The sequence below is a fragment of the Cryptotermes secundus genome, unplaced genomic scaffold, assembly GCF_002891405.2.
Source record: "Cryptotermes secundus unplaced genomic scaffold, Csec_1.0 scaffold816, whole genome shotgun sequence".
NCBI lineage: Eukaryota > Metazoa > Arthropoda > Insecta > Blattodea > Kalotermitidae > Cryptotermes > Cryptotermes secundus.
In genome coordinates this window covers 1306189-1321412 of record NW_019724601.1, presented here as the reverse complement: position 1 = coordinate 1321412, position 15224 = coordinate 1306189, and the positions used below count along the sequence as shown (strand labels likewise).

The window sequence follows — 15224 nt, the reverse complement described above, 5'->3', positions numbered from 1 at the left end:
TTTCTCCCCCCCCCTTTTCTTTCCACACCCTCTCTTACCCCCCCCCCCCATCAATTTTCTATTTACTGACCTTGTTTTCCATGTCTTTCATCCTTTTTTCCTCTCCTCCTTTTCCTTTTCAGCCTCCTTCATATTCTCCCTTTTCCTCTTCTTCCAAATTGGCTCCCACAATTAAGCATTAATTGTCTGAAATGGCCTATTTAGTTGGTCAAAAATATTATTATCTTATGTAATGTGTGATTTACAATTGTTGTATCAATGTACAATTGGAGTAACAGAATCTGCCATGTGGTTGCCCCCCACCTCAGAAATGGATTCTGCTCCCTTGGTAGATTCAGAAAGCACAACACTGATCATATCTGGAGCCACTAAATAAACATAAACAAATCTACCACATAATTTAATTTATCATAAGAAGTGTCATCATTATACAGAATTTTAATAGCGATTTTGGAAGCTTGAATGTTGTTATTAATAGTAACTGAATCCTTCAGACTTTAACAATCTGCAGTATGCATTGTTATGAAAAGCATTTAGCATATTTCATGCTTTCAATGAAGAACTGTTTCCTTCTTTATTTGTAACATTAGAAATCATATTTTTTTAAGACACTTTCCTTCTCTTCTAAAGTATTGTATTAAAACTTGAATGTAATTTCTATGGACCCTTTCTCCTGATATGTGCTGGTAGGAATGTAATGGGGAACATTGATATATGATGCATCGAAGTGTTTTAAGTGAAGTATATGCCTCATGCCAAATCCCAAGACCTAATCCTTTTACAAGTTCTTTGCTGAGAATGCTTTCTCATTTGTAGCTTATGACATGCTGGTTTGTCAATGTTTTGAGCAAACTATTAACCTCCATCTTGAAGGTAAGGTGGTAGCAGATTTTGTTCCCATGTTTGTAGTAAAAGACCATGCATTAGCATCAGAATTCTTTGCTCTGATTGATGTGTAGCTTGAAATACAAAATGTTGTATAAATTTTTTTTTCAATTGTAATTCATTATCCAATGACTTTATGGATCAGAATGCAGTTGGATCAGTTGTATGCAACTAGAGTTAGTAAATAGCAAAATGATCACATTTGCTTGGAAGAAATCAGATCCAGGAAATTTGTTGTACAAGCACCGGCTTCTTTTATGCATTTGTGATATTGGGCTTCTTGATTTATTTCTATTCATTTTTATTTATTTATTTATTTATTTATATGGCAATTCTGTACACATGTTTTATTTTGGGATTTTATTTTTGTTCTCATGTATGAAAAAGCACTGTGGATATTAAAAGTTATTATACTTAATGATAAAACATGTAACTTATTGGAACACATCAACTTTATTCATATGCTGAACCTTATTTTACCTCCCAAACAATTTGTTTTAATTTTAGATCATACTGTCATGCATATGTGCGACTATAGACAGGGTTTGGGTTGGTAACTAGATATGCTGAACACTTACAGATGGTAACTACAAGTAACTATACCACTGTTACTAATTCATACACTCTGCGGTTCACTACAGCATGTACTAAGTCTTCTCAGTCTGCTGTATCTTCATCAGTCTTTGTCTGGTAATGGCTTCCAGTGCCTTAGATCTCTCAACTTCCATGTTCACAGCTTCACATCCTTGTTTGCTGTTTCCAATTTCACTGCAGCTCCCAAGCTGTACTAACTGACTTACAACACAGTTTACTCATATGTAACCTTGGCACTGATCTTGTAGAAAACACTGCTCACAAGAGTTCTTCTCTTGTTACCTCTCATGGATGTCACTTGGACTGTGTAGAGAAATCCATTCCTCTGTTGCTGTTTACAGCCATTACATAGCAACAGCCATTATTTACAGTTATTAATTAGCAACAAGTCTACATGCTAAAATATGTTAAACACAGTGATGACATTGATGATGGTGATGATGATGATGACGATGATTGTGATGATCATCATCATCATTAAACAATCAGGTGGACCTGTGGACTTGTTGACCATTCTGGCCAAATTTGTATAGTGGCCTATCCAAAGGTCTCCTGTATTCTGTAATAGTTTTGTAAGTCTCTTTCTTTGCTGAATCCATTTGGTTCTATAATTCAAAATCTTGTCCAATAGGAATTATTTTTATTTTTTTAATTCTCATAATATGTAATATGTTGTATAGCCCATCCAAAACTTTTTTGCTGTTTGTTTTATTAATTCTATTTCAGCAGCTGTAATTCTGGTATTTTCTCAGAAAAAGATATCTCATAACAGGACAAATATTCAAAACATCGGAGGTCACATATCTTCATACAAGTCTTTATGGTCTGGTTTACATAGGATGACCAATGCTTGTGTTTGTTACAAACCAGATTTTCTGTAGTGGCATTGCAACTCACACATATTTGGGAAGTACAAAGTTAAAATCAGCCTGAAAAAGGACTTCTTTTTACTGTGGGCTTTCAAGCTACCCCTCAGTGGTGACATCTGAATGCTGGGATTGGATTACTGAATATCCCATCCAAATTCTTCCTAAGTTATCATCCTTAATAATTCCCATAATTCATTCAGTGATATGAATGTGTTTTATATGTATTAAAAATATGACTTCCTAATTTTCAGACATCTCCATATATTTTCACAACAAAGCTCCCCAAGTAATCTTGTCTACACATGTGTCATCCTAACCTTTGCCTGGTCTAACCTGTTTAATAAAAGACATGGATGGTTCATTCATCATGGAATAACTTTTTTGGTGATGTCAGAAGAAATGGTGGCACACAGAGTCTGTCTATGGACTCAGGAGGTAACATCTCTACTATTATACGTGTACTTATTTGTTAGCAGCAAATTTGTGGGGCTTGTTTTTAATCATGATGAGACATAAAGAGAATGGGACTTACACTAAGAGGGCTGTGTAAGCCCTAGCCTTGCAGTATTACATTTGTCAAGTTTAGATGCGTTTTTTTAAGCAACCACGAATTCAACAGTTAGTTATGAAATATATATTAATTTAGTTGAGGTTGACCATTTTAAAATGGCTCTTTGTGGTGCAGGATTTAAAAATGTGTTTGCAAGCGAACAACTATAAAAAGAAACAGCCAGCGCAACATAGAAATCCAACTATGAGACAGCCATATTTTATAACACAGCTTTTTGTTGTTTAGAAAAATGCACGTAAATTTGATGAAATTAACATTAGAAAGGAAGGGCTTACAAACGTCTGCTAATGATGATACTTCAGTGTGGGTCTAAAGCAGAATGGAGACTGAATTAAGTGTCCAGAGGAAATCCAAGCAATAATCACTTAAATTGAGGAACATCTGAACTTGGCTTGTAAATTTCCTGTGTAGGATTTGAGGTTCTCACAGCAGTGGTTATGAACAGATCTTCAGGGATATAGTACTTTATAGTATATTGAAATTCAACCAGTGTTTTAGAGGAACATGTTGGTTGATAGAACTCTTTATAAATTTCCTGCCGAGAAATTATGAAGGACATTATATCATAAATGGAAATATTTATGTAATCATTTGGTGCACATTTGGTAAATAATCACAAATATTTGTCAGCGGTTTTGATGGATTGCATGTTCTTACTCTCTTGCCCTGAAGACAGAGACAGCAAGTTCCTCTGAAACATTGGTACCTGTTTAGCAGGTTACATGGCAAGACATCCCAGAAGACAGCTATCTGCAGTATATTTATACTTTGTGTGTTGTGTGCTATATATAAACATATATGACAGTTTACTGTTACACTGTTGACAAGTTACATAGTGCATTTCCATTAATTTGTTACTTTTTAAATTTTTACAGACTTTACGACTTACCGCCTCACGCCTTCTTATTCTGGGTTCCATAAAAATAAAAGGAGAGTAATCTGGAGTCAGATCTTCAGCACTCAGCAAAACCCTGAAGTGGTGGCACCAGAATCTCATCATTGTCATAAGTGTGGCAAGGTTTACACTCGGAAAGGAAACCTGCAAAGACATCTGAGTTGGGAATGTGGCATAGAACCTCACCAGAAATGCCCATATTGTCCATATGCCACAAACCGGAAGACAAATGTTCAAGAACACATTCGAAGGCGACACAAGGACATGCCAAATATCAGTTAACATCCTAGCTTAATGTTGGGAGCACTTTATTTTGACTTTATTCTTTATAAAGTAAACACAGTGTTTTGGAAACAGGTTCTATTTCTGTCTTGAGATGGACAGGGTATGTAGAATTTAAATTTTATATTGTAATTATTTGAATATTATGACTTCCACATTTATTTTCTGTCTATAGATTTTAACAAGGATATCTTCTTTTTTTCATTTCATGCATCCCGTTGTGTTACAATATACAACAGTGCCTAGGCACTGATCTTGATATTGGTTGTGTTGTGACGGTTGTAATAAAGAGGTTGTATAAGGATATCCTCATTAAACAGTTATTTATAAGTATTGAAGAATGTTAAACAGATATATCATGTCAAAGTCTTCAAGTTTTCACAGTCAATTATTCATATATGGTGTCTATTTCTTGGTGATGGAGCTGTGTTGTGGTGGACTGATTTAATTAAAGGAAATAGCAGCATACATCATCACAGTACCGTGACTCACAGTGGACCAAGGTATCACATTTGTAGTAACATGCATCAGTGGGAAATTGCACATTCTGATTGATGATTATATAGACTGGAATGTGAAATAGTTTGTAAATTACTAGTGATTAAAATTGAAGAGTTTTGTATTATTATAGTTAGTACACCTCCATGGTTCCTTTGTAGGAATCAGAACTGCAAAATAAAATGTTTAAACACTGATGTGTTTTTTTGCACACCATGTATTTTGTTGTTGCTTCAGTCACTTTGTTTATTGATTGATTGATTGATTTATTTAACATCCATAACTGTTACATTATGTACAATTGGAGCTTATATGCTTTAATAAATTTATTTTATAATTTAATTGAATTTTTAATGTATATAAATGCATTATGGATATTAAAAGTGTCTGTATTTGAGGTGAATGTGTATGACATATACTATGTTGAACTTATTTCACCTTCCCAAACAGTTTATTTTTATTTTTAATTAGGTTATGTGTTCATTATAAAATATTTCCAAAAAATTAAATTATTGAAGCTGTCATAAATATTATGTATTTGTACAAGTCAGGGACTAGCATCTGTAAGAATGTTGTAGTGTGTAAGTTCCATGAAGTATATTTTCTTTATTGGTACATCAGCTCTCTTTTATTTTGGTAGGTATCTGTCAGTGATTTCTTCATAATGCTGGGTTAATGCTTATGGGAAGCCATGACTGCTGCCTTCCGGATCCTTCCTGAGCCATTGTTCATGATAGCCCTTATCTCATTGCAAAATACATAGCTTCCACAGTTATTACAACATTGTTAAATGTCATGCAAATCACTGGTTGATCATATAGACAGTTTTTTTTTCACAGAAATACATTGATTTTCTAAAAGGTTGCATTTTTTTGGATAATGAAAATTTAAACATAATTAAGTTACACTTGTGAAATGGCATTCAAATTCTCACAGCTCCATATTTAGGAAAAAAAAAAGAAAAGAAAAGGATCTGAGATGAAAATTATATGCCATATTTATAATTTACCTCCGGAGGAATCAACAAGTAAATGTGATCCCTGAAGAGTATTGTCTTCAGGAAATAATTTCATATAATTTGGTGGGAGTTTGCTAGTGTTTCAGAGGAACATATTGCCCCTTCAGCCCTGTAGATGGAGCTTCTTTTTATTCCAAAACATGTGAGCTTCTGCCAGATTAATGGCATTATATCCCAGAAGATAGTACCCTTCATAGTCATCACTCTGAGGACCTCAGATCCATCATGTATGTTGCTTGTATCATGAACTGACAAATAATGTGCAGTGGTCTGCGTAAGTTTGATAAATATGTGATACTACAGAATTTGCTCTTTTTATTTTTTTAAGGCCTTCACAGCCATGACTAAAGACTACTGTCTTCTGGAATGTAATGCTATGTAATTGGGTAGATATATACTGAAATGTTGGAGAAATATGCTGCTTCCATCTTCAGTGTACCCTGCAATTTATATTATTACTGCCCTGAGAACCTCAGATCTCATATAACTATCCCCTGTGGGGAGGAGACACAGGAGTACTGTCTTTTTGATGTTTCATCATGTAGTTGGGTGTAAGTTTACCAACATCACTATTTTGGCCTGCTCTGTGATCCTGAAGACAGGGCATTATGTTCCTCCAAAAAATTGTTAAATGGGTACGCGGTATAATATCCGCTCTTCTTCATCACTGCTGTTAGAACCTCATATGTCACGTACTCAACACAACATTCACAGATTCCAAAACTTAAAATAAAGAAAGTGAAGCTTCTTTGGTCACTTTACACTGAGGATTCAGGCAGTGCATTCCTCTGAATGGTACACAGCTACTAGATGACATGGCATCAAGTCTAAGAAGCCAGTAACCTGCATATTATTTATTTACTATACCTTCATGTTAATATTTTGTTTTTAATTTTTACAGATTTTGGAACTTATCAGCTCACGCCTTCTTATTCTGGATTCCACAGAAATAGATCAGAAAGAATTTGGAGTCAGATCTTCAGCACTCAGCAAGACCCTGAAATGGTGACATCAGAATCTCATCGTTGTCATAAATGCGGCAAGGTTTACACTCGGAAAGGAAACCTTCAAAGACATTTGAGTTGGGAATGTGGTGTAGAACCTCACCAGAAATGTCCATATTGTCCATATGCTGCAAACCGCAAGACAAGTGTTCAAGGACATATTCTTCGACGCCATAAGAACATGCCAAATATTGATTAACTATTTGAGGTTATGACTAATTACTGGGCTTGGTTCCTGTTTAGTATGCAGTAGTGCATCATACAGATACATTCCTTCCTATGCACAAAAGGTCAAAATATCTTCTCCAAAGATATGTCAGATTTTTGTGTTAATTTTTATGTAGAGGATTATGTTTTCTTGTCAAAAGAATCAGAAAGTATACCACTGTGACAAATTTTGAGTACCTGTACTCTTTCTTCCCCTTAGCAGGAAAACGTTTCTAGTGACTGTTAGAGAAAACTTGGCTGTCATTTTTAGAGGAATCTGCTACCTTCATCTTAAGGATGAGGGTAGCCTTGTATTCAGAAGATAGAGTGAGGGTGGTCCTCAGAAATGCTGATAACATCCTGCGAGACTAAATGGTGTCATCACTGAAAGGATCACAATCTAAGAAATTGTTGGCCATTACAGATAATATTACATATTCAGGGATTCAGATATTGTTGATTCTAGTATTGTAAGTGTTCTTATGATGACCAGAAATGTGTAATCTAGATTACATGGAAAGCAGTAGGAGTGGTACAGATTAAATATAAGATAATTTAGAACATGTAGGACTGGAGATTCTCGTAGCCGTGGTTATGAAGGGTTCTCTCTTCTGGGATACAATGCTGTGTAATATGCTGAAAGTCATGCCTAAAGATAGAGGCAATGTGTTCCCCTAAAGATCAGTTGATATTCAACATACTATGTTGTGTCGTATACCAGGAGATAGAACTCTTCAATAGAGAACTTAAATCGTGTGCCCCATTTGGAATCCTAAAGGTGTCATGTAAACATAGCAATGCATTTTCTGTAATAACTCATGATGGTGTTTCAGAGTTGTCTGGTTAGCCTTCTAACATTTAATTTTAGCATTAAAATCAACAGATTTAAATTTGATCAAAGGGGTGGGTGTTAAACAGCACTTGCTCTGTGGCCACCCACCATCTATTGTGCTTTCTATCTATGAAATTAACCCTCCACCAGTCTCACAATTTGAATGAAATGCAGTACTTTGTTTAATAGTGCCTTTTGTTAGTCACTTATCTTCATGCAATGAGAGCCCTAGGTGACAAAATTTTAATTCAGGTATAACCTTGCAATTAGTTCCAGAGCTTTTCCCTCTTGAATGGTGGTTACAGTCTGATAAATCTGGATGAGCTATGCATGAAACCTCTTCCTTGTTGTTCCTTTGGCCCTCTGATGTCATCATTCACACATTCCCTCATGAAATTTGAGATTCTCTAACCAGATGGGTTATACCATCTCCTAGTTCCAGCGAGAACTGAAGTCCTTTCAAGTTATTGTGTTCTGTAAATAGTCCTGTCACGCTCTTAAATGATTCCTGTTTGGTTTTCTTTGGTGGATGGTTCCAAATTAATCATTACCTGGTAACATGCAGTAACCACTTATGACATTGGAAGAACCTGTCCTACATGAAAGCCAAGATAACCAAGGTTAACTTATTTGAGATATTATAAGTTAAACCTTTAAAGCTTGAAGTTCAATGTAATATTTAAAAATCTGGTTCCTGCCTCACAGAAAACATTGTCTCTGTTGCAAAGAATATCCAGTTAATGCTGCTTAGTGGAACAATCACCATTTGGTGTGAGACTCATATGAAACTCATACATACACTCTGTGGGCAGAATGCAGAGTTGGTGAATATAGAAGGAGGTGGTATATGTAGTAACCATTGTGCTTTAAACGGTTAAGGTCATAATGAAACACAACATCCAGTGTACTTTGAAAAGAAGCATTATTATATTACTATGGATCTAACATAAAGTGTACATGTTAAGTGTGAACAATATAAACATTTTCATCTGTTCATTATGATGTCCATGTTAACTGCTTTCTCCAAGGTCTTTGAAAAAGTAATATATGCTAGACCATCACCATATCAGTCAAAATGATACACTCTTAAATGAACAGTATTCAGGAGTAATTCTTCAACAAAATTGGCTTCTTTCAAATTATTAAATGAAATTTTATTAGCCATGAATAATAAATTAACTGTGGGTGGTATATTCTGTGATCTGGAGAAAGCTTTTGATTATGTAAACCATGATATATTGTTATCAAAACTGGAATTAAATGGGTTATACTATTATCGAATTAGAGTTTTTAATCACCTTCCTCCTAATGCGAAAAGCCTAAGCAATGAAGTGAGACTATTTAAACTGGCCCTAAAAGATTTCTTCTTTCTAATTAATTTTATTCCTTAGATGAACATTTTAATTGTGATTTTAACCAATATAATTACTATACCTGATCTAACATATAATTATCACATGTTTTAATTATATGTATTTGTGACTTTGTATATTCATACATTTTACAACCTTTGATTGTTATTTTTTGAGAATTTCCATATCAGTGGTTTTTGTAACCGAGTTAGGATCTATGGAATGAGAATAAATGATGATGATGATGATGATGATGATGATTATAGTATAAATTCATGAGCATGCACATAGAAACATAACAGTCTCACCTTGTGCTGGAAGTCATCATTATAATGGATAATCTCATGCACAAAGAGATTTTTGTTGATTTATGGTGAGCAGATCAGTATTATGGGCTACTTGTAATTTACCACTTCAGGAAACTGAATAAAATTGGTAATAAGACATGTTAAAATTTGACATGTATTTTATTTCTGAATGAATTGGTATTAATCTAACCAACTAACGGGCCGACTACCCAATTTAACTCCCCCTATAGATCAGAAGCTTTTCTTAAATTTGTATTATTACTCTCCTGCTGAAGATATTTTCTGCATGTGTTAAATTTGGAGGTTCATTATCATGTTCAAAGAATCTTGTTATTGAACTTTGTCCTGAACCTGTTCAATCCAGTGTGATCCTTCATACACCATTGGTGTAATATCAGTTCAGGTATTATCCCCCTGCTAAACATTTTCATCAGAAGTTATTACTATTTTACTGTAAAGTGGTTCAAGATTTACTTTCAATCATCTGATGATTGCAAGCCTCCCAGGTGATATCTTCCTGGACATTTTTCAACAAGAAAATGTAGTGTACATCTTCTTCGCTGTGTATTACACATTTGAGGGTACTTGCAATCAAGTTGAATAAACAGTTGTTGAAGGTTGGAAAGGGTTGGTCTTCTGGCTTGGGGGATGGGCATTGAGCAGACATCCCCTCACTATAAGAAACTTTCATTTTAAAATATGTCACAGGGGACCTTAAACTTTGAAGATCTTTTAGAATTTTAGATTCTGACAGCTGTGGCTGTGAAGAATACTGTGCACTTGAATGTGGTACCATGTGGTTTGGTAGTAGTTCACCAGGCTCTGCTTGCTGCTTGTTTGGCATATTCTTTGATCCTGAAGATAGAGGCGGTATGTCCATCCGAAACATTGGTGAATTTCTGCCAGTCTGCATAGCATCACATCCCAGAATACAGCACTCTTCTAACATCTTCTTTGTCGTAACATATGTAAGGGAAAGGAACAAGAGATTTCAAATTTGGAAAGTTGGAAGTCCCCAGAGGCAATCATGAAATCAGTAGCTTGCAATGAACTTGATAACTTGCATAGTATGCATATAGTTGCAGCATGAAGCAAAATGGGTCATTCTTTCAGTGGTCAGTCATTAATATCAGGATGGCTACTGCTCTTGTAGTGTTTAAGGTTGTGGTTCATAGTTTTCATAACAAGAAACTTTGAACATCTCTAATATTAGTTTTTGAGTTTTGCACCCATTAAAGATAAAGGGAACAGTTTGTTTGAAAAAGAATAGTGAATGTATATCAAATGCACAGATGTGGCTCATGTGCTCAAGTTATTCCCATGAGCTTGTGACCAATGACCGTGATTTGTGTACTTCTAGTGATACATAAAATATTTCAGTGGGTTAGCATGGTTGAATGCATAACAGTGAATTTTATTGTGTGTCATTTCTATGCATTATAAGGCAGATTCACTCACAGAGACCTGCAAAAAGAATTCTACTCTGTTAATTTTAGAAAAATACTTTTTGTCTGTGAATGTGTGGTCACTGAGCATTACAGTTGACTACTTAGTACTTCCATCTTATGTTTGTGGGCATTAGGTTTACATCTTGACCCAGAGACTGGTTATCTTCACAGAAGTGTTTTTGGATTTACTGAGCCCTTGCAGGAAAATGCCAGGATAGTACCACAAGTTAGACCCAAGCACGTCCTTCCATATTATTTTTTTCATTATTTACTGAAGAATTCTGTTCCCTGGTGCATAATGCTTTGTAGTCTAATGAAACCTACTGCTTCCATTGTCAGGGCTGAAGAGTAAGCCAAGTAGAAAATCGGCATGTAGCAAACAGCAGTCACATTGAAGTAACATTAAGTTGACTTTCACCAGACTACATGGACTTGTATCCCAGAAAATAGAACTCTTCGTAGCCCCACTGTTGTGAGAACCTCAAATCCAATATCGTTTAATGATTATCCAATATTTGGTGCTTTATAATATAAGGTACTAAGGGCAATATTGATTAAACCATAAACATAAATATATTTTGTAATTGTTGATGGCATGGTTGTGATGTGTAGTTGTTTTAATGAATTTATTTGAAGATTACTTCATGACACTGTCAGTGAGTCAGCTGTGTCGAATGTAATGATTATTAGTCAACAGTGAAATGGAAAGGAGGCCGAAGAAGCAGGCACGGCATGCTTTGTCTGGAGGGAACTGAGACAAACTATTAAAAGTCTGTCAAGATAGTTGGTGCTCCAGCCAGTATTTTAACTTGGCACTGTCTACAGCCAAGTCAGAAGCTTGAGCCAGTTTTCCTAGCAAAGTGTAGTTACACTTTTGCTTTTCTTATAAAAGGAAAATAATTTGTGGAACATTTTATGCAGGTTTGGTTGTGTGGTTGTCTCTGAAGGAGAGAAAGGGATGTACAAGAAGGAAATTCTTGGATAGAAAACACGTTTTCAGCTGAGAGTTCGTGCTCTTTGATTCTTTTCGTTGAAGGGTTCATGGAGTGATAAATTTATGGGTATTAATTGTTCTCATATTCTGTTCTCTTATTTAGGCATATGCTTATTAAATCTGTTGTGCCTGCTTTTAGACTTTGTACTAACAATTTGTTGTTTTTGTTTTTACAGAATTTACAACTTATGAAGCTCCAACTTCCTACACTACTGCAGGAAAGGAACTATTTGAGGCAGGACTGAAATCAGTCTGGAACACAGATTTTACCAATCAACTACTTGCAGTTGCCACAACAGATTCTCAGGGCTTATCTCATTATTGTCCAAACTGTGGCAAGGCTTATTCTTGGAAATCAAACCTAACCAGACATTTGAGGTTGGAATGTGGGAAAGCTCCTCAGCAGCAGTGTCCTTACTGCCCGTACATCACAAATCACAAGTGTGTTTTGCAGAAACATATCCGACGACATCATAAGGACATGCCAAATATTCAGTAAATGTATGATAACATCAAGAACAAATAACATGAACTATGTACCGTTCTAGCATGGATTTTTTTTTGTGAGCATATTTCAATAATTAGCTATAATTCTGGTAGCTGAACTCAAAACCTTTTAACACCATTAATACCAAAATGTACCATTAGACACAGTCCTGGTATAATTTCGTCAGTCATCCATCCTCACAATCCATCACTGAAATTCATGCTGATGACATTCTTCCATTTTTTCTCAATTTTCTAACAGCCAACTTTATGAGGCTTATTATAATAATCATCATCATCTTCATCAGCATTGTGCTGTAACACATCCTTTCTGTTCTTCTCTAAATAATCAGTTAACTCCATGCAGCCCTTTTTTCAGAAGATAATATTCACTCATGTATTCTGTGAGTTCCTCAACTCTCATAGAACCTGAAAGCTCATTACTGTGTTCACAGGAATTTGTCATTGTCCCATGCTAGAGCCACATGAATTCGCTCTGCATCTTCCAACTCATGTCTTGGGTGAGAACATATATTACTTTTCATGTAATATTAATGGGTTTGAGAATGTGGACTGGATTCATTTGGCTCAGAATAAGATTCAGTGATGGTTTCTTATAATGAGATTTTACAGTCCAAGAAAGAGAGGGAATTTCTTGACTAGCTGAATGCCAGTCAGCTTCCCAAGAAGGACTTCACTTCATGTAGCCTGTAGAATGGTACATATGATAGTGATTCTGTTGATTACTCTCTAATTAATTTGTTTTCACTATGATAATTCTGGTCAGTGCTTTGTGTCTCTGTACTGATGTTATTTTGTTTTTGTTCTTTTTCAGAATTGATGAGAGCTCGAGTTCAACCATCTTATCTGTCAGATACATGGTTCTCTGATATTGGTTTGATGTTACTCAATCGGAAAGAGTCATCGTCTAATTCCCATGTTTGCCCCAGATGTGGGAAAGTGTATATTTGGAGGAAAAATATGCAAAGACATTTAAGTTTGGAATGTGGCCAACAGCCTCGCCAGCGATGCCCATACTGTCCGTATGTCACCAGTCACAAATCAAGCGTACAGAAGCACATTCGGCGGCTCCATGCAAACATGAAAAATATTCAGTAGACTTTTAAAATATCAACTAAGGAGTTTTATACATTACTACTACTGAATGAACATTAAAAGAATTCACTGTTGCTATGGCTCTTAACCCTATTTCTGTGTTGTTTGACTGAAGTCAAACAAGCATCCATTACTGTATAATGTAATATTCGAATATTCAACTTTAGTTCACATCCTCTGCATCATTTAGCTTCATTCACTGGGCTATGAAAATGTATGTTTTGCTCTTTTTTCCATATTTTTATCTTAAAATTACATTATTGCAGGAAAATGATTAGAATGGTTGAAATAAATGAACAGTGAACAATATAATATACAGCAAAAGGGTTAATAATTACACATTGGACTTTTAGTCTGACTTGTTACAAATGAGAGGAAAGTAAATTTGATGGTATAGAATGTTCTCTGGACGTTATCCATTATCTTATGTAGAGATTTTGTTTATAACATTTCAGAATTTGACCTTGTCTGTAACTTCAGATAAAAATAAAGAAGGAGGAAAGGAAACGATAGGAAATTCGCTTGGACTTACTTCTGAGTGTTGTTTTCTGAATGAACTGACATCCTTTTGAATCATTAACTATGTGACAATTCCTTCCCTTGCAACTGAATGTGGCTTTGGATCTTTTCACATAAGTTATTAGAGCATAAACATCCATATAACATGCAGACATGAGTGCCATCAGGAACTTTTCCTATGGGGGATAGCCAAAAAATTCAGTGACAAACTAACATTCAAGTCATTTAAGATATTTTATACTGATGTCTCTAGAGTAGAATAATTTCTGATGTTTGTAATTTTTGATATTAATTAATATTCAGTATATTTCCCTTTTTTCCAATTCTGATTTCTTTTTAAAAAATCCATGTAGGAGGGGGCTTCCTACCCCCCTCCTCCCCTGCTGGCCCTCATGTATGCAAGTAATTCTTTCAATGAAAATAAAAATTAATACCTTCTGTCATAAGTCACTGTATGTTGTGACTGAGTTACTTAACATTGAAAGAAATTTGTATATGGTATATGTTGTCATTTTTTAAACATTTGTGTTGTGAGATGTCTCTTTACTTGTATTAAATAATATGTGCAGGATTATTTTATTAAAAGACATTAGTGACATGAAATGTGAACAGATTAATTAATTTGTTTGTTTGTTTGATTCACTTGTGTCAATACTTCAGTATTGATCCATTCAGAAACAAGTGGTGTTTTGTGGTGACTAAGAATGGTGAGCTGGGGTAGCTGGAAGAGGCAGCCATACTTTATTGAAAGGTCATAATAGTAGGGAGCCACAGGATTTTTTTAGCCATTCTTAGTGCAAGCCAGATTACATGGCTGAGAGTCTTCCTTGAAAAGTTTATATTTGCTTAGCTAATCAAGATATTTTTTGTTCTTAAGGAACCCAGGGTTTTGTTACTGTTCTCCCAGAAGTCCAGCATTAGACCTTAATGAGCCAGTTTGATTCTTGCCCTGTATTTCTGTAAGACCCTCATGATACAGTCCTTTCATCTAACCTTACACCCAGTGTAGCTCAATCAGTTTAGTGACTGGGCTACAGAATGGATGACCAGAGAATCAGGATTTTATTTTTGGCAGGGATAGAGATTTTTCTCACCATCACTCATTAATTAATTAATGAATTCATTCATTTATTCATTTATTTGCAGTTCTACAAAATCCATAGAGGCGTCTGCCTCAGATATAGAACAAGTCAGCAATACAAATAACATGTGAATATACATACATAATCAGATAGTCATCATCGTCAAAATTTTAAATACTCAATACAACAAGACTACTGTACAACAATACATTCCATATATCAAAATAACATAAAATTATAGTACATACATGATCAAGAGACCAC

The 15224-nt window shown here is 35.1% G+C and overlaps 1 protein-coding gene across 17 annotated transcripts in view; it reads left to right on the top strand.

The window, feature by feature from the left end:
• The window catches only part of LOC111862456 (longitudinals lacking protein), a 595591-nt gene that overhangs the window by 319919 nt on the left and 260448 nt on the right, over nucleotides 1-15224 (top strand). The window contains exon 5 of one of the 17 annotated variants that reach the window (XM_023847892.2): nucleotides 11934-12271. The exons of the other annotated variants lie outside the window; for them this stretch is intronic. Coding sequence (XP_023703660.1) covers nucleotides 11934-12256 — 323 coding nt within the window. The 3' untranslated portion in view covers nucleotides 12257-12271. Of the gene's footprint in view, nucleotides 1-11933; nucleotides 12272-15224 lie in introns of those variants that run through there. 17 annotated transcript variants of the gene reach the window in all.